Source organism: Athene noctua, chromosome 3 (genome assembly GCF_965140245.1).
Source record: "Athene noctua chromosome 3, bAthNoc1.hap1.1, whole genome shotgun sequence".
NCBI lineage: Eukaryota > Metazoa > Chordata > Aves > Strigiformes > Strigidae > Athene > Athene noctua.
Window position 1 is genome coordinate 54,346,943 of NC_134039.1, and position 22,484 is coordinate 54,369,426.

General features: G+C 39.1%; 1 protein-coding gene across 1 annotated transcript; it reads left to right on the plus strand.

Annotated features, from left to right (window-relative positions):
* Positions 1–303: 303 nt before the first annotated feature.
* On the plus strand, positions 304–20,635 carry TWF1 (twinfilin actin binding protein 1). Its single transcript, XM_074903012.1, has 9 exons — positions 304–401; positions 3,607–3,684; positions 6,198–6,376; positions 7,663–7,758; positions 10,360–10,464; positions 14,778–14,903; positions 15,100–15,250; positions 15,668–15,789; positions 17,440–20,635. The coding sequence occupies exons 1-9, from the start codon at positions 377–379 to the stop codon at positions 17,608–17,610; spliced, it is 1,053 nt and encodes a 350-aa protein (XP_074759113.1). The 5' UTR covers positions 304–376; the 3' UTR covers positions 17,611–20,635.
* The last annotated feature ends 1,849 nt before the right edge of the window (positions 20,636–22,484 follow it).

The window sequence follows — 22,484 nt, forward strand, 5'->3', positions numbered from 1 at the left end:
CGCACTCTGGGGCGGCCGCGGAAGGGGACGACGGTCAGGACGGGGGGGGCTGCACCCCGTCCCCTTTTACAGCACCCAGGGCAGCCGTCCGGCGGCGCCGACGCGGGAGCGGGCACGGGGGAGGCGCGGCGCCGGGAGGATCCCGGGAGGGCCCAGCGGGGGCTCCGCTGTAGGGGGCAGCAGCGCGGCGACCGCTCCCGCCGCCGGGGCCCTGTGGCCGGCCGGGGCCGGTGGGGCCCGGCAGGCGCCGCGCTCCCTCCCGGCCGCTGAGTGGCGGCGGCGCGTCACGTGCGCGCGGCCGGGCCGGGCCGTGCTGTGCCGGGCGGGGCGGGAGGCGGCGGCGCGCACTGCCCCGGGCGCGGCGCGGCGGTGCGACATGTCCCACCAGACCGGTATCCAAGGTACCCGCGCGGCTCTCCTCGGCGAGCGCTCCCGGCACCCCCGCAGCGCGGTGCCACCCTTCCCGCCTCTCCCCCCTCCCGCCGCCGGCCGGCCGGGCCAGCGCCTTTCCCCGCGGGTCGGGGCGCGGCGCGGCCACCGTTGTGGCCGCTTTAACGGGCCGTTCCCGGCGCGGTTTTCTCTCCTGCCGCGCCCTTTGTTCGCTGCTGGAGGAGCCCGTCCCTTCTGCCGCGGGATGGCGGGGCGAGCTGAGCGGGGGGAAGCTGCAGCTGGCTTCGGCCCCGGGTGGCCGCCGCTCGGAAACCTCGCAGGGTTTATCCGCACGGCCAACCGCGCCTGCCCGCCCCAGAGCGGCAGAGAGCCCGCCTGGGGAAACTGTTCACTGCCGAAAGCCAGAAACACACACACACCCCCCCCGCCTTGGCCCAGGTAACTTCCCTGGGCGCAGGTTGTCCAGCTGCGGCGGGCTGAGCCGTGAGGTGGGGGCCGGGGTGTGGGGGCTCCCCCGGGCACCTCCCGGCCTTCGGAGAAGCTGTCGCCTGCTCGGGGTCGCCGCGACGGGTTTGGGATGGGTTGGACAGCGCGGAAAACGCCGAGGGCCGCTGCTGGTCGCGTTGTAGCGGAGCACCAGGGGCCCCGGGGTAGGGAAGCCCCCTAAAAAGCCCATCACTGAGGGCCACAAAGGGGAAAGGGGAGGGGTGGGGGGTTAAGACATACTTTTTTACCCCCATGTTTCCAGGCCTTGCAGGGTGCGAAGAGCCAGGAGAAGAAGACAGCGTGTTGTTTCTTAGTATTACCAGGTGCCCCCAAATCACAGAATTGCTGAACAGGGATTACGCTGCAGGATTGTGGACAGGGCAGATTTTACTGTCTCGATTTCTGCAATCTGCTTGTTCGGTGACTAATACCGTGTACTTTGTCTGCTCTCCCATATTTATTGTTGAAGGTGACTTTTGTCCCAGCCACGGCAGCTCTTAACTGCTCATCTGTTCTCTTATTTGTCCGTTGGCTGCATTTGATCTGCACCCATTTGTCTCTCCTCTTCTTCCCCTGCATGCCAGTCTTTGCTCTTTTTTGCTGCTTCTTGTTTTAAGTTCTTCAGCCTTTCTCAGGCTGTAAAGGTGCAGCTGGGATAGCTTTTTTCCCAGGCTGGGGAAAACTTACAGTGGATCTTCATTCCCTTGTTTTCTCTCCTGGCAATGGTGGAAGGAGCAGCAGAATATCCTGTTGCTTACCACAAACAAGAAGAGTGGCTAAACATCTTCTGCTACTCTCATCATGTCTTTGAGAATCTTTTGGCCTCTGAGGAGAGCTGTAGAGAACTCGGCGGCTTTTCTGCACAGATCCTACCTCGACAGGCACTAGTCAGGAGTCCTGTTTGCAGCAAAGCATCCGCTTCTGCAGTTTGGAAGAGGAATGCACTTGTGCCATTGCTGGCTTTAGCTACAAGCAGGCTACTGCCACTCATAAACAATTGCAAGATTTGGCAGCATGGACTGCTCTTTTCTGGAAACAGAAATGAAGTCATGGGGACTGTGATATGTACCAGGCATTTGCTAAAAGGACTGGACTTTCAAACAGGCCAGTGCAGATAAATGGCGTAGGAAGTTGCAGAATACATTGAGCTGCGGGAAAATACACTAGAATATGTCCAGTCTTCTAAATAATTTAAAAATAATATTCTCTTTAAAATATTTGTGAAATAAACCTGAATTTTAATTCTGTCGGTCTCTGCTATGCAGAAGTTTAAGTAAAAATATCACTCTGTTGTGAATTTTAAAACCTTTACGAGAAAAAATGCATAGATCACTTGATAGTGAGATGGTTTCTTAAACATCTTGTCTCAAAATATTACTTAAGGAGCTGTTGCAGTTCTGGTATGGGTGCAGGGACTGCTGTATTTTGGTCTTGTTTTGGTGTGTAGAGTTGAAATGAGAGAAAAAAGAACAAAAAGATAATAGACAAGAGGACAAAAAAAGTCCCGGGGGAACCAAAAGGTCTAGAAAGTGGTGCAACATTTGCATGCTGAATGGAATGGTGAGGACCAGCAGAGGCGATTAGAAAAACTGACAGCAAATTACACTGAGGGTCTGCACTGGTTAGTGGGAATATGCTAACGAGGATGAGGCTGGGTCTGGTAACCCGATGCAGTTCAGTTTATTTAACACCTCCTTTCCCACCCACATCATTCTGATATTTAAGAATGAGCCTGGGCATCACTTTGATGGGCATAAATTTAAAATGTTTTGAGTGTGGGCAGTAATGTTGCTAGATACGATCTGACCATCTGTTCAGTTGGCCTCAACCTGACTATAAATAATCGCATTTTATTTGTTTCCCGGTTTGATGTTTGTTTTGATGGTGCTATGCTGTATGCTGTGGGATTACTTAAAGGACCAGTTTGCAATAAATGTTCTTCAATAAATGCTGTACAACCCCCCGTCTATAGTATAATTAAACTAATTTGCACTCAGGTTATTTAGCAGAGAAGTTGAGGTAAGAATGATCTTCACATAACTCAAGCATAGTTCTTCAGCATGCTTTGGGAAGCGAGTCTGTCACGTTTGTGGTGTAGTGTCAATGTGAATTATGGACATTTAAAAATATTTTTAGTTTGTAAATTCATTACAAAGCTACCCTGTTGTGATAGGTCAGGGTTTGAACAATGTTATCAAGATACATACAAGGATATAAGGTGATAAGAAAGATGAGCAATGAGTGGCAGCTTTCACGGGTACTCTTCAGAGAGGAATCCTCAGGAAAGACTGGCACTTTTGCCAGACAAGCTCTAATATTTTCCTGGCAGGCGTAAAGTTTCTGTCTGAAAGTTTGTACTATGCCTGCAGACTTCATGAAGCTATTGTAATTTGAGATGAGTCATATTTTTATTGTGTTGCTGTGTTAACCCTGAAACCTGAGAGTGATGGTGTGATGTCACTTTTAATTTTCACAATATTGAAAATCATACGGTATGCTAGCAAGCAAGACTGTTTTATAATGTTGCCTGTCATCTTTTCGTGGCATGCTGGTGGCTGGAACAGTATGTAGCATAGAGGGAACCTCACTCCTGTGTTCCTTTTTCAGTCTAACTTTGTAGTGAAGGGCCAATTGTGTGCTTTTCCAGTGTTGTTCTTGCCTTTGTGAATATTCTTTGTCCTGGGACAGTGAAATGTGTTAATTTGGTTACTTTTATTTTTTGTTTTTCAGCTAGTGGAAGTGTTAAAGACACCTTTGTTGGAGCCAGAAATGGGCAATACAGGCTTTTAAAAATAGTCATTGACAATGGTTAGTCAAATTTTCATCTTTTCTCTGATTCTTTTAGATATTTTCCTAGTTGTTTTAGTGATCTACATGTACAATTGCTTAAAAACCAAAACTCTGCAATACTTAATGTTACTAAGGTCTTCCATAATCAGAAGGTAGGATAAAAGTTTTGGTGATGCTAAGCTTTTCAGTATGATGCTACTGTATTTTTGCATTTGAATTTTTCTTCCAAATGTCATATTTTACCAAGACCTGCTATGTAATTCATATCAATAATATAAATGAGCTTACTCTTCTTACTAAATAAAGAGTAGAGGAAAAAAAATTCCACACCTACGTAGTGTTTTGCCACTTAAGTTACTTTCATTAGACAGAGAGATTCTTACACAGCAGTTAGTCACTTTACACAAAGTATAGATGTTATCTGCTTTTTATACTGGGATCACCTGCATGTAGAAAGTCCTATTAAAGCACATATTTAAGTAGTAATCTGGATACATAGAAAATATCTTTAAAAATCTGTAATTTTGTACAAATTTTCAAAGCTACAACTGTTTCTTAAATCTCATGTATAAATATAAAACTACATAATTTCTTGCAGAATTTGAATTTGATCTTTGAACTTCTTGGCAAGTAATCAAGGCTGCAAACATTGCAAGATAAAATGCATAATTACTTTTCGGATTTAACAGCAATGCTGGTTGACTGTATAAGACACTTCATGGTTTAGTCCATCTTTTCAAGTACATCAAATGCCCATCTTGGGTTTTTTGTTCTTTCTAGAGTTCATTCATTTACAGTACACTGAAATATACCTGTTAGCTGGAGAAAGGTATGTGTATGTACATGTACATACAGATACATAATTGTTAGGTAAATAACCTACTGTTACCTTCTTTGTTTTACTTTTCGTAGAACATCTCACATTTTAATATGGTTTTCCTTAAGGAAGTGGCAATAGTAATATGGGCAGGTCACTGTGGTAAAGTCTTGCTCACACAAAGTAACAGATGCTGGCATACCACTGAATTATTTTTTTCCCATTAGGCAAGGTGAAACAATATTCTTTTCTGTGTATGCTACTTTTTAATATGAAATGAAGCCTAGAAATAAGATACAAATGGAAGACATTCCCTATTTTTTTTCTGCTTTGTATGTGTTTGTGTATGTACACATATATGAATATATGAATTTTGTCTCCATGTAGAAGCAGAATCCTATCTTTGATACTATTTTCCACAGTTCAAAATGAAACATCTAAAGCTCCCAGAGTACTGGAAAAGGGACAGTTGCCTCATCTGTCTTCCAAGAGCTTTTGGCAACTGCCTTTAGTCAACAGATAATAGTCAAATTGAGTTCTGCTAATCTGAGTTAATAAGAGAAGATGTTTGCTGCTGGGCAGTAGAGTTCCTGTGATTGTATTTTTCCATCTTAAATACCAGTGAGTATAAAGCCACATAGAGTTCAGAATTGTCAAGTACATTCAGAATACGCTGGTCTAGGTATACAACTTCGGCTACTTTGCATCTAATTCAGAGCTAAGCCAAACACCCTCTCCCTGAGCAGTTCCTGTTCTGTAACTTACTGTGGTAGGGTGCCTTGCTCTGAAAGTTTTGATGTAGAGGCATTTGTATACTGTTGCACTTCTGTCTGAAGTTTTAGAAGTCAGGTCCTAGACTCTCAAAAGGTATTTTGTATACTAGCTGCTACGATGGTCCTCAACCCGTTGTAGGATCCCATTTAAACAAGGTATTTCTGTTTAGATGGCACAGGCTAGTGTTTACTGGGAGGTTGATAAATGTTTTGAAAGATACCATATTAATACTTTGCTTTGGAAGCTGAGATGTGATTTATAAGTAAGCGACAAATCTTGTTGCTACAGCTGTTCACATAATTAAATCTCATCTGAAGTATTGTATACAGACTTAAGCCAATTATATATATTAAACAACTTCAGTCATTTAAAGAGACCATAGTTATGAAGCTGTATTAGAAAGAGATTTATCTACTTACATAGCCAAGTTCAAGTGATTAGTGCAAGCATATTCATTCCAAACTCTTTTCACTGTATAACTGAGTTAATTGACTCCATACAATGAGTACAAACACTAATATGTTATAGCAAGAGCATCAGTAATTCTAATTCTAAATTTTAAAAGCTTACTCTCATCTTGTTTCTACTGAAGTTTTCCAATTTAAAAATAAACTAACTAGCAGAAGACAGTTTTTATTTCCCTTCCGTGTACTTTATGCTAAAAACACTAGCATCGGTCTTATCTCTTCAGATCAAAGAACTCGATGACAACCAGCACATTACTTCTCAACTATTTGTATTTGGGTTAAAGTAAGCTAGGGTTTGAACATACACAGATTTTGTAGGAATTCGCCTGCTTTCACACTGACTGTTCTTGACTTCTATTCTTGTGAACATAATTACAAAAGATGAAGTGTCTGATTAACTGTTTATTACAATTGCTAATTTTGAAGAACAATATTTACTGTTGCTAACCTTTAGTTTTGGCTATTCCTTATAGAGCAGCTTGTTGTGGGATCCTCTAGGCAGCCAGTTGGATCATGGGAGAAGGATTATGATTCCTTTGTTCTTCCCCTTCTTGAAGACAAACAACCATGTTATATACTATACAGATTAGATTCTCAGAATGCTCAAGGATATGAGTGGATCTTCATTGCATGGTCACCTGATCACTCTCCTGTAAGTAGCAGTCATCAGAGGCTTCATGTTGTTAATGATTTTTCAACAGTGCCATTTGATCTGAATCCTAGATATGAAGGAAGAGAATTTGACGAATGAAGCATTCCCCCACATTCCTCTTGCTTTCCCCCAAGAAAACTGGGAAAACATCTTTCTTGAAGCTGATTGAGGAGCACTATCAGTGGGTCTAGATGGAGTGCAGCTGATCCAATTTATTTCTAGCCTGACTGGAAGAGACAAGACAGTGGTTTTGCTCTGTTTGCTTGTCTATCGTTCTGTCAGTGTTTCATGGAAGGATCTAGGACAGAAATCTCAATGGGTGTTACCATAGAGAAGGATTATAGTGTGAGCTCAAGCTGTTTATTCTGTTTGGCTTGCTGGCAGCCCAGCTGGCATTTGCAGATTTGTGACTTGCCACAAAACATACTGTTTCTTAGACAGCAGTTAGAGAACATGGGAGGAAACTGAGTTTAGAGTTAAGGATTTCAGGAGAAACTGGGATACTGTGTACAAGTTCTGGGAATGTGAGATGAGGGAAGACAGAAAGTAAAGCTATTCCAGTATTGCTACTACTTTCACTAGCAGAGAGGAAATAGTAAGACACTGGGAGTTGGAGTGTATAGAAGAGATTAGGCGGGAAAGGTGAGGTATTGTGGTAAGGGTGGCATGACAGTGAAATAAGGTGGGAAGATGGGATTGTTGAGAAAGGAATAAGTGACTGTGTTAGACACAAGTTGATAGGGAACAAATATCATTAGATCTTCAACATTCAGAAAATTTCAGTTTGCCACTTTGTAGTTCAACCAAAACTATCTGGAGTCACTATCAAATCAAAGGTAACAATGAGTTGTTTGCAGCCTTCTTTTTGTCTGTTGTATCCATTAGTACACAGACCAGTGACAAAAGAAACTAAACAATTGTGGATTTTCCCATTTAAAATCAGTAATGATGACTGGTTGTTTTTTCTATTTAAAGAAAAGCTCATACTCTTAACTAAAGCTGCAGTTTAGTTTTGGAATTACTTTGATAATAATACATAATAGTATCATGCCCTTCAGAATTTAATAGCGTGTATTAGAATCATGATTCAGATCTCATTCAGTGGAGTTTATTAAGAATTACAACTTCATAATGCAGTTTCCCACTTTGTTCAAGAAAATATTTGTTCAAGAAAGATGTATGTTAACAGACTTGGTATACTAGCATGCTAGATTCTTTGTGCACACCAAAGGAAAAAAAAAAAAAAAAAAAGCAAACCAAAACAACCCTATTTTATTATATGCTAGGTTCGTCAAAAAATGTTGTATGCAGCAACCCGAGCAACACTTAAGAAAGAATTTGGAGGTGGTCATATTAAGGATGAAGTATTTGGAACAGTACAGGTATGTATTTCTTTTTAAAGTCACCATGCTGACTTTTAAATACTAAATATAGTAGCTAATGTTACTAGTATGAATTTGTGGTGTTTCTGCTCTCTTTTGATTAAGCAAAAAAGAGTTAAAAGCTATGTGTATCATTGCCATAGTAAAATGTAATTGCTCTCATTTGAACCAGTAACTAAGCATATTTAACAACTTCAGGCTAAGAAGTCCTTGCTTCAAATGGTTATGAAAACTAAATAATGTAAGAATAATAGGAGCATCTCTTAATCTCACTGCAGGCCTATGAATCCTCTAAAAGCTGTAACACTGTAACTTTCAGGCCAATTTTCACAGAATCACAGAATCGTCTAGGTTGGAAAAGACCTTGAAGATCATCCAGTCCAACCATTAACTTAACACTGACAGTTCCATTTTATACAAAAGCTATTTTGGGTGTATGGTTCTGAATCAGAAATGGGATAGAACAGTGATCTGTAAGCCATTAACATCTGAAAACAAATGTTTTTATTTTAAACCAAGGATATTAAGCTGTCAGTTCTTTAGAATTTGACCATAAAATGTAACTCAAGTCCATGGCTGCCATCTTAACTTACAGAAATAGAATGTTAGTAGCTACTGATCTGTTCAATGAAAATTGTTAACACTTATGGTAAGATAATTGGAAGGTACAGGTCTGAAATCTAACAGCCTTCTAAGGGATATTGAAAAGCCTGCAAGTGCTGTGCATGTAAAGAAATCTGAGGCTATAGCATTACCTTGGTTACTTTGGGAAGTAAGTCTTATATGGTTGTGATGCCTTCCAGACAAACATTAGACAGTCTCGAGTTTTTAATCCATTGTAAGTTTTAAAGAAATACAAGTTAGAGTTCTCAGAGAGACAGAATTCCTACAGCTTTCATGAAAACTGATGGTTGCTTAGAGATCCAAATTATCATTCCCCTTTTCCTCCTTCAGCAAAGAAAGACTGCAGCAGTTACCTTCTGTTTGGCCTGCCCATTAGTTCATCATATGCACGAATATGAACCAAAGCACCACCGCTGTTGACACAGGGAGCTGGTGCTGAAGGAGGGGAAGGAGTTGGAGATTTGAGGAAGAATAGAGGGTATTGTAGTGGGGAAAAAGCTGTGGAAGAGAGCTGGGCTGTGGTGGACACACAAGTCCACAAGGACATGAGACTAATAATTCTGCTCACCGAGTAAATAATTTGTTATACTCAGCATTAATCTGTGATGGAGGCTTCATTATCCTAACAAACACACTAGCAAACATCTCTGGAGAGGCTGTATTCTGGAGAAGTAGATAACCGAGTTGCTAAGAGAGTTTACTGGTAGAGGTCATGTTATTTTTTTCTTGCCCATTCAGTCAACTAATCTCTCACTGCCACTTGCACCAAACCATTAGGAGTCTATGTAATATGTAGAATTTGCATCTAGCCCTACAGCTCTGAGCTTCTATCTCAATTGTAAGGAAGAAGCATTGCATTTGTCTATTACGTTTATTTCAGAATGTGCTTGAGGTGTTTAGAGGATGAAGTCAATGTAATTCACTTTTTCCAAGTTCATTATGTTACAGCTTAATAGATCTCTAAAACTGTTGATTTCAGTGTCTTTATAAACTACTTAATTGTAGCTGGCCTCTAATGTTCATCTGTGCGAAAACCACAGCTTCTTCGAGGTATTCAAGTCACAGACCTCACTCAGAACCTTGATCATCAGCATCCAGTGGGTTACTGTCTTTATTTTGTAAGAGAAAAGAATGGTTTAGTTGCAAAAAGCTCTGTTATCCTGGTGGAACCTGGTTATGGTCCCACCTGCTATTTCACATTATTAACCTTGATACCTCTGGGCTCCTGAAGCAAGACTTGGCACTGGAAATTGTATTTGGGAAGGTCTGTCTCTTTCAGAAAGGGAAGAGCTAAGAAGGGACTTTCTGTTTCTCCTCAGAACTTGGGTATAAAGTCACATTCATGTGGTTGCAAAGGCCTGCCCTTTTCTGCATGACCACCTTAGTAAAAAACGTAACAGTATTTGCCTCTGATATCAGTCTCTTTGGAGAGGGCCACAAATGACACTAAGTATTAATGAATTCCCTAAAGTGGTTATCAGAATTCATCACTTCTGTGATGCTGCATCCTCAACTACTTGCAGTATCATGTGCTTACTCCCTGTCATAAAGTAACATTTCTGTCTCCCATGTTTTAGGTAGAAAACTACCAATAAGACATCAGTCTGAGCATGCAAATTTTATGAAAAATAGATTTTTTTTTTTATTATTAGAATCATGGCAATGTGAGGTTTTGTCCAACAAGGCTGAATTAATTTCATGCACACAGTCTTCACTGCTGCTAATTTTTGAATTGGGTAATTGGGGACTGATTGCTGAAATGCTGTCCATGGTACAATTGGATAAAAGAGCAGCCCAGTAGACCCTGCTGTACAGGAAGATGAGCTGAATTTGCAAATGCACCTACACTTGTAATCTGTTCAAATAAAATGACCATAACTGTGTGGGAGGTAGCTGCTTATTTTTGTGCTGCATAGAACATCACTGAAAAAAACTTTTATTATCAAAAAATTATTAATATTGATATTGTGCTTTCAGGATGATGTTTCACTGAATGGATATAAAAAATATTTGATATCACAGTCCTCCCCTGCACCTTTGACTGCAGCAGAAGAGGAACTTCGACAAATTAAGATTAATGAGGTACCTACAATGTCTTTGAGCATGGGGGCGAAATTGGGTGCAGAGTTCCAAATGTACTGTAACAAAAAACTCTAGGGTAAAAAAGGGCAGAACATAACATGGGAAGTTTCAGAATGTCTGAATGGACAAGAATATAAATTTATTTCTTAATGAGGTTAGACTGCAGGATGATGATGGCTGGAGGTGGAGTGGCACGATCTTGTGGAGTTGGCAACGCCTAGTGTCTGAGTCAGAGGCCTTGCAACTTTGGCCCTTGACATGCTTTAAATATCACTAGATGTGCTTCATTGTGAAGGGTGTCTGAGTACGGCACAGGTTGCTCACAGAGGTTGTGGCATCTCCGTCTTGGAGATACTCAAAAGCTGTCTGGACAGAGACCTGGGCAACTGGCTATAGGTGGCCCTCATTGAGTAGGGTGGATGGACAAGATGGCCTCTGGAGGTGCATTCCAACCTCAACCATTCTGTGATTTCCCACATAAATTTCCCATGGTGGCAGAAATTGTAGCAAAATCACAACATAGCAATGATTGCGAGGAGCATTTCAGCAGCCTTATTCCTAGAGGAAATGTACTTAGCTTCCAGCACCCGTGCACTTGTCTTTTAAGACTGAGAGAAAGTGAATGGAATTCCAATGAAAATAAAATAGAACTCCAAAGCAAGTAGCTAGTCCTTTTAAGAGACTGATTTGCTTTTGCTAGAAATACTTTTTAGAAAAACCTCTAACAAATGCCTTTAACCAAATAATTTGATGATTGCCAGCTAGCAACTGAAAAGTTTCAGAGGATTCTTTTATCACATTTTTCCTTTTCTCGATCACTGTTTGTGTTCAGACATATATTAAAATAGGTTATATGCTGATCTTATTAGTTCTTTAGGCTTGTATTTTACAGCTGTGGTACATACGTTTGAAATACGGTTTGTTTCTGCAGCTGGATACCAGTAAACCATTGTGTTAAATGCAGCTCTGTATCTTCTCTTATGTCTTCACTCTACTGTGCTTTTGCTGCAACGTTGTTTAATGACCTTTTTTTTTTTCCAGTGGTGTTTTGTTATTTTCCACAGCTAATTTTGATTAATCAAATGTAGAAATACATTCATCATCATCATCAAACTGCATTAATTGAATGGCTTTAAAAAAACCTCACAAATGAATGTAAATCTTCTGTGGTACCAATGATTGCTTCTGGTATTAGTATTATCTCTTTTGCACTACATACATTGTGTTTAGCAGCTGATTAATGCAGACTGCAACTTCATGTGCTATTATGAAACATCAGCAGCAATAGCTGTGCTTTTCAGAGATACATAAACTGCAGATTGCTGCCATTTTGGCTTTGTTTGAAGCATCTTGCAATACATTAACTTACGTTCCTCATTCTTTCTACCATTTGGAAGCCCATAATTAGATTCAGAAAACTAAAAGCTTTCCAGTTTAGGAAAAAAAAAGAAGAATTAGAGTTTATTCTTTCATAATCACCCTAAGAAATATTTTACTTGGTCAGATCGAAAGATCACTTAGTCTGCTGTCAAGTCCCTGAGAGAACGTCAGAAATCTAGGAGGGGTGTAAGAGCAGGGCAAGGCGGCCATGATAGCTCCCTTGAATACTCTTCTGTTTCCTCAACATTTGGAGGTGAGGATCTTCCTGAGCAAGAGATGATATCTTATTATATAACTGTTTTTGATGGGTTTTTTACCCATCATCTAGTCCTGTTGTTTTTCTAAATCCACATAAAGTTTTTGTGGGGCCACAGACCCTGTGGCAGTGTGTTCTACAGACTGTGGGGAAGGCAGAGAAAAGTCATTAAGTCATTCCTCAGTTTGGGCCTCCCCTTTGATAAAGCCAACTGTATCTCCAAAAGCCAACTGTATCCTGGGCTGCATCAAGAGAAGCTTGACCAGCAGGTCAAGGGAGGTGATTGCCCCTGTCTACTCTGCCCTGGGGAGACCCCACCTGGAGTACTATGTTCAGCTCTGGAATCCTCAGCACAGAAGTTGGGGGGTGTTCAGCCTAGAGAAGGCTCTATGGAGACCTTTTTGTGGCCTTTCAATACTTAAAGGGGGCTTATAAAAAAGATGGGGACAGACTTTAGTAGAGCCTGCTGCAATAGGACATTGAGTAACGGTTTTAAACTGAAGGAGAGTAGATTCAAACTAGATATAAGGAAGAAATTTTTTACAATGAGGGTGGTGAAACATGGGAGGAGGTTGCCCAGAAAGGTGGCAGATGTCTCATCCCTGGAAACATTCAAGGTCAGGCTGGATGGGGCTTTTAGCAACCTGATCTGGTTGAAGATGTCCCTGCTCATTGCAGGGGGGTTGGACAAGATAGCTCTAAAGGTCCCCTCCAACCCAAACTATTCTATAATTCTGTATTCATAGACCTCTGTTATATTCTGTATCAGTTAGCTCTTCTGGGCTGAAGAGTCTTAGTCTAGATAGTTCTTCCTCCTAAAGGAGGCACTCCGTACTCCTGATCCTTTTGCTTTTCCCTGCAGTTTTTCCAGTTCTGCTATATAATTTATGAGATGGAGGGATGGGGAAGCCAGAACTGCATGTGGTATTCAAGATACAGGCATGTTACTGATACATACAGTGTGTAATGATGTGTTCTGTTCTCTTTTTCTAACAATGCATAACATTTCGTTTGTGGGTGGGGAGTGTTGGGGTGGGTTTTTTTGCTAAGACTGGCCATGTGGCTTATATTTTCAGAGATACTCAGCATGCAAGGTCTTGCTCCTGAATGGTAGTAGCTAGCTCATCCCCATGACCATACAGGTAGAAGAGAGGGTTTTTTTTTCCTCGTGCATATGTTACTTTACATTGATTCACAGGAAGTTTCATCTGCCATTTTATCCACCATCAGCCATCACTAACAAATCTTACAGTGTAAATTTAAATATTTTTAAGTGAGTTTTTGTTCTGCTTTAATGGTCTGAAATGTGTTGCAGTATGGACAAATAGATTTTGTTCGTTTTCTTAAATCTGGAGTTTATGCTGTGTTACTCTTGTCCCTTGCCTGTCCCCGTACTTCACAGCTCGTGTTTGAGTTTTTCTCTACTTGTATTTTAATATGGTTTATATAGTATGGTGTTTTATTATGGTTTATTATTTTTGTGATGTCTATTTTATGTTTATTAATCAAGCTTTTATGCAGATATATTTTGTATTTTTTATATAACCTTCTTCATAAATTTACCAACTTTGATACAAAAGTAAACTCTTCCACCTGCTTTCTTCTTCTCTCTCCTTATTGCTGACAAGCTGTTCCTCAAAATGTGGAGTATAGTGTTGCCCCAAGTATCTTTTGGTTTTTATTATGTTTATTTCATATTTCATTGGCATCTCTTTTTAATAATGCTGCATATCTTCTAGTTGATAGATCTAAGACCCACACTTTCCATTCTGTACACTTTTCTGACTTTTGCTGCTTCATCACCAATGTTAAATATATTCATGAAATTACAAAAGGAAGTAAATATATTCAAAAGCTAATACTTAGACAGTAAGTTCAGACATAGGAAAACTGGATGCCAGAGCTCATTTGAGAGAAACTGCATGAATGTTAAGATAAATGTGAATTCTTGAAAAATGGCTTTAAAAGAACTGTTCTTTTCTCTCTAATAATTTCTGACTAACTGGATTATGAACAATTGTCTAGCTTGCAGTTACCCTGGATTTTTTTACTTTGTGTTAGGCCTTCTAGAATTCAAAAATTAAGACTTTATTTGTTTTGTTTGCTTTCTTTTTGATACAGGGTTTTGGGGGGAGGGTCTTGAAGCAAGAGGGAGGGAAGTTGTTTAGCTTTTCCTTCAAGATCAGTTTGTCTCATAAGATACATTTTCTCTCTTCCTCTGAAAATTTTGACTGCCTAAAAATGGCATTGTATGTTTTGATCTCAACTTTTTCAAGATACAACAAAGTTTATAAGTAGTACTGTCAGTTCAAAAGTATAACACAGTATATGAAAAATCAGTCCCTTTCCTCCTGGCTTATTGTATCTTCATACCAGAATTTAACTTAGAGCTTCTTTACTGACACCTGAGCCATTTTTCCCTCTGATGATTCTGTTGGCTCTGCAAAGCTAGCTGTTTCAGAGATATGAAACCATTTTCAGGTTAGCAAGCATGACCTGTAAATTTGAAAATGCAAATCTGTTGCATATCGGGATGATGTTTTAGGGTAGTCTGTTGTTGGAATAGCTTCTGCTAACTCTGCATGTAACCATATGCAATGCATTGGCAGTTATTGTATGAAATCAAACAAATGCTTGCAAAGGTTTCTGTTTACATCTCGATTGACTTGTGTTCCAGGTACAGACAGACGTTGGTGTAGATACCAAGCATCAAACATTGCAAGGAGTAGCATTCCCCATTGCTAAAGAAGCTATTCAGGCTTTGGAGAAACTGAAAAATAAGAAACTCAATTATGTACAACTGGCAAGTATAAAATACTTTAACTATTTTTTAATAGTGAGTATAAAATAGATTAGCTGTACATTAAATTGTGCATTGATGACGTACACTGTTAAATTACCATTCTATATTGGATTAATTCAAAATTTTTTTCCATCCTGTCATGTTCTCTGGTTTACCTTCTGTGTATTAACTATATTCAGGTTTGCTTTATTAACAGGAAATTGATATGAAAAATGAAACTATTATTTTGGCCAACACACTTCATACTGAACTGAAGGACTTGCCAAAACGCATTCCAAAGGATGCTGCGCGTTACCACTTTTTCCTGTATAAGCATGCCCATGAAGGAGACTATTTGGAATCCATAGGTATGAGAAAATTTCCCAATATGAAATTTCATTGGCTTGTTTCAAGTACTTTAGTAATTCTGAGGCAGAGAGAAAGATGTGTCATAAAAGTAATGTGTCTGTCAGCATAAGTTTCAGAGTCATTTGATTGTGAAACTGAATTCTGAAGATTCCCTATGTTTAGAAAGTAATGAGCTATCCCTTTTGATATGAACACCCATAAATTAGTCATCATGTGAAAACATAAAAGATACTGGCCATTCTCTCATCCCCCATTTGAAATTAAACACTTGCTGAAGAAAAAAGATTCAGAATGGTGTTACATTTTTGCCTGTCAGACTGCATAGCTGATTTACAATGCCTCTCTGCTGTAAATTATTTTATGATACAGGTTTTGTTGGATTATGTTATGGTCTGATTTGTGTTTTTTTTCTGCAGTTTTCATCTACTCTATGCCAGGGTATACCTGTAGTATACGAGAACGAATGCTCTACTCTAGTTGCAAAAGTCCACTGTTAGAAATTGTAGAAAGACAGTTGTGGATGCAGATAATTAGAAAGGTAAGTAACCTGGGTACACTGGTATTTTGTCCATCCCTCTGTTCCTTCTTAATATCTAACTATAACTGTCTTTGCCACCGCCTTCTCTAAACAACGAAAAGTGGTGTGTAACTTAGTTTGTCCAGAACAAGAAATACTTGTTGATAAAGCTCCAGTTACAAAGTTAAGTCATGGAAGCTTTTCTCTGGTTCATAATTTCTACACTTTGATAGCTTTAACAAACACATCCTTGTGCATCAAGAGAGTCTTTGAGAGTACTTTGACAGACTATTTAGAATTAACATGATTTCTTATGAAAAGATCTGTCATATTTGGGACCCCAAGACATGGCTGTTGTTGAACACTAAATTCCTTTAAAGCCAAGGTTATTTAAAGATTTTCAAAATAATTTCAAGCTGCAGTTCTGGAACTTGAAACTGCTATCTTAGGAGTCCTTGATGGGGCAAACAAGGATATGCAAATAAGCTGATCTTTTCACGTTATGTAGATTTTACTACTACTGCTACTACTAAGTTGCTTCTCACCTCCTGAGCAGAGACCATAGGAATAGTTCATTTGTGGAATATGTGACCTATGGTTACATTCTTAACACTCGTTCTGTAAATTTAGAAAAACTTTGAGGATTGGTTTCTGTGGGGATCATGTCTACCTAAAGAATAGCAGAATTAATACTAACCATTTTTACATTAATTAAGTAGGTTATCACTACGTGTTTTTATATGTAATTATTTCTGAGAAATTTTCTTTCTACAATGAAATAAATGCACTGTATGACTCCTGAAATTCCTGTAGACATATTTCTGAAGCATGTACTTGTAACAGTAACACTGTGACTGGCAAGTCCATCAAGTGCTGTGGTTGGCAGGCCATGAAGTGTTCAATGCTCAGCAGAGCAGGGCCAAAGCATTTCCCCGAATTCTGAATTGCTGCAATTCAAAATAGTGGGATTTGGCTTGAGAACAGTATTTTCTTTCCATTCAGGTTTAAATGCTTAAATTTTAAAAACCAAAACAACCCCCACTTTTGTTCATTAAACTTATTTTAGCTTTTCCCTGGCCTGAATACTTGCTGAGTTGCAGTAGCCAGCTAATCATATAAACTGTTGGTACTCTCCCACTTCTGTGTCAAGAGATAATATGTCTGCATGTTGCTTTTACAATTAGTGTTTAAAGCACCTTTTAGTGAAAAATTTTAACTCTTAAAATGTGGAGATTACATGGGACAGTTTTTATTTTAGAGGGGAGAATAAAGAAAGGAAATTGTAGTTTTGAAAGATCCACATGCTGCTTTCTTTTCTTTTATTAAAGAAGTTAATAAGCAGTTGTTTCCACATGGAGTGTGTACTTCTAGTTAGTATTAACATGTACAATGTGCTTGGGACAGAGGAAGTTTCTTGGCATATGTACTGTGCAGTTGTGCTTATATTTCAGGAAAAATAATTAAGTCAAATGACACTTAATACTGGTAAGAGTATAGTGGATTCTCAGAAAATCTATCCAAGATTGCTCAGTGCATTAGGCACTAGTTGGGGAACATTTCATGCTAGACTCTGAACATTATTGCACATATGGTTAGAGCTTCAGCAAAATTTTGTAATGTTTTTAAATGTCTTTAAGATGAATATGATAAATGTTGGGGTTTTTTTCCCAGATTGAAATAGATAATGGAGATGAGTTAACTGCTGACTTTCTTTATGAAGAGGTTCATCCAAAACAACATGCTCACAAACAGAGTTTTGCTAAACCAAAAGGTCCTGCGGGGAAGAGGGGAATACGAAGACTGATTAGAGGTCCAGCAGAGACTGAAACACCTAGTGATTAGAAACTGTTGTTTGCATTTGTTATGAAGTATTACAGTAAGAAATGAAATTCTGGCTTTTGGTAATGAACTGAAATCATTCCATTCATAGATGTTAGGGGAAAAAAAAAAGGTTCTTTTTACTTTTCTCTCTTCTGACCTCAACACTTTTTATATTGTTACATGACTATGTTGACCATATTTTATGACATGTGGAAGAGCTAATTATTTTAAAGCTAAAAGTGGAAAACTAAGCTAGTACCCCTTTATTTTAAATTAGAATCCATTATTTCATAACTGTACATGTGATAATAAATTGCAGACATAAGACTATTAAGCCCATGTATTCTGTGGGTAGGTTACAGCTGTATGCCTAGATAACAAACCTGCGTTCTATGAGCAGCCTGTTAAACGCTTAAGACTTTCCATGTGAGAAGAGCTGAAGGATTATATAGCATTGTCCCAGATAAGTCTTTATTTTTCGTTGTAGCTGTTATGGACAATAATAGAATAGAAGGTTTTCTTCTGGGTTTGACATGATGCATTGTTGGGTTTTGTTTTGGTTTGCTTTTTTGTAATAGAAAAGAGAAACTAAAATCAGTTATCCATCAATTAACGTAAGAGTTCAGGAATAGCTGGATACTTTCTCATGCAAAAGTATGGTCATTTCAAATTTGTAACTAAATTAATGGAATTGTCTTTTAAAGAAATCTGATATAAAACCACTGCAGCTTTTCCAGATTTCTATACCACTTGTAAGCCTTACATATTAAGTACTGAATGACTAAGTAAAAGGTGATTAAAAGTGCATGAATTAGTATACTCAATAGATTATTGAGCTGCTTTCAAAGCAATATGCTTAAAGTTTCTAATAAATAATTGATTACCTGTGCTCTTGGATCTAAAACTGTGTAAGTTCAGTAAAATTTGAAATAGACTTGCTTCATAAAGGTGAGTTGAGACTCTAGTGTGTTTGCACTATCAACTGCAATTTTAACTTTCAGGGTATTCTGAAAATGATTTTTCCTAAATGTTTGAACTTTAAGAGTAACTTCAATCTGTAACAAAATCCAACCAAGTCTTGAATAACTGCTGGCAGCACCTGGTTAGGATTTTGTCTTTCTCCCCCTCCCCTCCCTCCACTTAATACTAAAATCAGCCAGAATAGTCTAAACTTCATTGAATCATGAGTAATGTATTTCATAGGAAGAGGAAAAATAGATTATTTTAATAATTGGATTAAAGAAGAATTAGATGTGGAAATCAAGTATTGGATGACCTTAAATATTTAAAATTGTGTAATGAGACAAAATACTAGTAGATAGATTATATTCCCCAGTTGGGACTTGATTTTTTCTGTCTTGTATGTGAGCTCTGTGGGTTTTGAATTTTTTTTTTTTTTTAAAGCTACGTGGGAGTTGCAAGTCTTGGTTCACTGCGTATTATCATAGGTGCTGGGTGTACACATTAAATAGCTGAATCACTTGTCTACCTGGTGGAAGATAGATTTTAACCTAGTTTTGTAGGGAAATAATGCTTTGACACTACTAGTTCCTGATAAATTTTATCTTATATATTATTTTGTTTGGAGATGATAGCTTGTTACTGATGTCTGAGATTGCACTATGTAATGTGAAGATTGCAATAGTTGTTGGGTTTACTGTGGGTTTTTATATGCATTAGAAACTTGACACCTCACTTTTTTTCATTTAATCTTATACACTACATCAATCCAATTCAATAGCTCTTGATCCTCGGCTTATCTCCAGCTTGCCTTCAGCTACTGTGTTCTTTTTCTGCCTCTTGCCTTCTCCCTCTAGGGCAAGGAGTTGGTCTTTGAAGTGTTTCTTGTGTGTACTACCTGTCAGGCAAGTGTCATTGTTTTTTAAACATGGTTAATATGCTTGCAGCTCATTGTACATTGTAATTAAATGTATTATTTTCAGTTGAACTCTACATCTTTTAAGAACACCTAATTAATTTTGGTTTGGTGGGTGGGGGGTTGTTTCTTTGGTTGGTTGGTTTTTAGGAAAACCTTTTGAGTGTAGCAGTTAAAAATTACCACTAGAGAGTTTTTTGGTTGAATTTAGTATTCCTGCCTTTGTGTCAGCCATAGTAACTGTGCACATACATTTTTTTTTATTTGAGACAGTAAAGAATTCAGCATTTTAATACCAAATGTTTTAAATAATGAACAGCTTGACCTGATATGGTTACATGCATGTTGTGGGTTTTTTTTGGTGTTTTTTTTCCTTAACCCTGCCCTAGATAGATGAGGATAGGAGCTAGAAAGATTAATCTGGAGAATGGTGAGAGCTGGTCAAGTGATTATGTGAAGGTGTTTATAATGAGCTGCTTTAGAGTTCAGCCCAAACCAAACATTGTAAGTTATTTAACTTGAAAATACTCTATGTGGGTGTATGAACCCCTGACCAGCCAGTGCAGAGTCATGTCCTGAGCATATTTCCCTCTCACCTTTCCCCTACAAGAGAATTGCATGAAGTTTTGCACTGCCAGCTGCCTCTCCAGGCCTCTTGTAGCTATTCTGACAAAGCAATAAGAAGCATCTGATCTTTGTGTAAGATCCATCATGTTTACATCTGTGTAGTTGTCTCACATGACAGTAGTACTGTTAATGAATGTTCAGAGCCAGCACAAAATGAGGGCATTAATGCAAGTTACTCCTTTAACTGTCTCTGGTAATTTAATAATTGAAAGTGTCCATTCAAATTGTTGTTGGCCTTCATAAAGCCCAAAAGCAATGCAGCTGCTTGTAGTTAACTCACAGGCTATTAAATAGTTAATTAACATGACAGGTAATTATTTTTGAAATGTTTATGTTGCAAGGTAGGGAGATTTTGATCTTTTAAAACTCTAACAGAGGTCTGTAAAACTAATCAAGGTAATAATTACTCTATTACTTGGATAAACACATTGATAAAGAAAACTTTTGATTTACAGTGTCTATGTATTCAATGAAAACCAGCTTCAGATGCTAAAATTCACTGTTTACCTATTTTTAAATTTATAAATAAAGATTGATGCTTTAGTTTGGTGTTGTCTGAATAATTTTCATCATCTCTTTAACAAAGATCTGTATTCTGACATTGTGTAGAGTAACAGGTAGTTCCCATGGGACTAGAAAGCAGTATAAAAAAGTGATTGTGGGGTCTGAGAGGTGAGCAGAAACAGAATTCCTGACTTTTGCTACTGGGGAAAAGTGTCAGTATGTTAGAAACAGCTACTTTCCTGTTGACTTTTGGAAGCAGCACAGAGGCCTCCATAGCAGTATCCAAGCGTGTGCTTCTCTTGAGGTTTTTATGCTTTCAGTAAGACCCTTCAAAAAGTTCTTCTATCCTTTTAGAATGCTGAAGTAGTTGATTAGTAATTTAACAGTTCAGTCTGTTGTTACTTGCTCAGCATGAGGTAGTATAATTAAACTGCTCAAATTACGTTGTTCCATTAATGGTTTTTTGTCTAAATTAAAGCAAACTACTTTTAAGTGTTCTATTGCCCTCAAAATTCAAGCTGAAAAGAACATTTAGTGGCTTGGCTTTTCTTTTAACTGTCCTGCCAACACATCCCCATGGGGAAGTCAATTTTGCGGTTGAAAGAAGGAAGTTTGAAGACATGTTGAACTAGGATTTAAGAGAATAATTTTAATGCAAAATGCTATACAGAAACAAAGCTACTGCAGTTAAGAGGAGCCAGAGCAAGGTAAGAGGAGGGCATAGGCTAGGCCTCTATGTGACCATGAATATCAGAAGCAGTTTTCTTTGCCTTTTGGTCAGTTGGTGTTAAATAAAACTCTCAGCTGGCCAGCCCAAATATAAAGATGAGGCAGTTCTTCCGATCTCAGTCATACAAACTACTGTGGCTGGTAAAAGGTGTGTTGGCTCAAAAGGCAACTGGACAAACTAATCAAAGCAAATTTGAGAGGCTTGCTTAGTAACTAATGAAGACCTCACATCCTTTTCAAAGTTAATGAGCCACAATCTGTACAAAGCCATCATATTCGGGTGCAGTATCTATGTAGGTGTCCCGCTGTTGCATTCTTTCCTCAGCAGCTGCTAACAGCTCATGTCCCGGCCTTGGGGCTTTACAGACACCTCTGGTCTGACTCACAGCAGCAGTCCTTTTACCTCCTGCTGTAAGCAAGGGGAGAATTGTTGCCCTTCATAAGAGGTTTTTTCGTCAACAGCCTTTGGCTTATTAGCATTTGCTTTTATCTTGCTGCTTCCTTCTAGAGTCTTAGCTGGAATTGCAGTAACTCGTGGTATTTTTCATTCATACTTCCTTCTAGGGGGTGACTAAGCTGCTTTATGTTGCAGTTCTCAAGACCCCTTAACAAGCAAAAGGTTGGCTCTCACACTGAGGGTAGTGACCTCAGCAGCACTCCACAGCACCTTCCCTGCTGAAACAGGGTGTCAGCCAGCCATGTTCACCCTGTCTATCCCAGGAGCATCTCCCATGCGGAGCTCTCCTTGCCCACCTGGAACTATACCAAATTTTCTCTCACCTCCAGTTCTATGCAACTGGGTCATCCCTTTACTTGCAAAGAACCTGAATGACTCAAGTTGCTGGTGTGTGTCTTGGAAGCTTTACTATAGTGATTAATACAAGAAATATAGATCCTAGGATAGCTTAATGTTTTTGCAGGGAATAAATGAAACAGAAGTCAGCTATTCTTATCCCCTGTTAGTGTCTGTAAGTGCTGACTTTACTGTATGAAGACCTCAAAGAAATCTTGTGGGGAAAAGGTGAAGTTCCTTCTCTTTGCACGCTGTGGGTTTTTTTGGTTTTTGTTTTTTTTTTTTTTTTTTTGTTTGTTTTTTTGTTTTGTTTTTTTTTTTTTTTAATTTCCCACATATGTTAGCAACCTTTACCTAATTACCTAA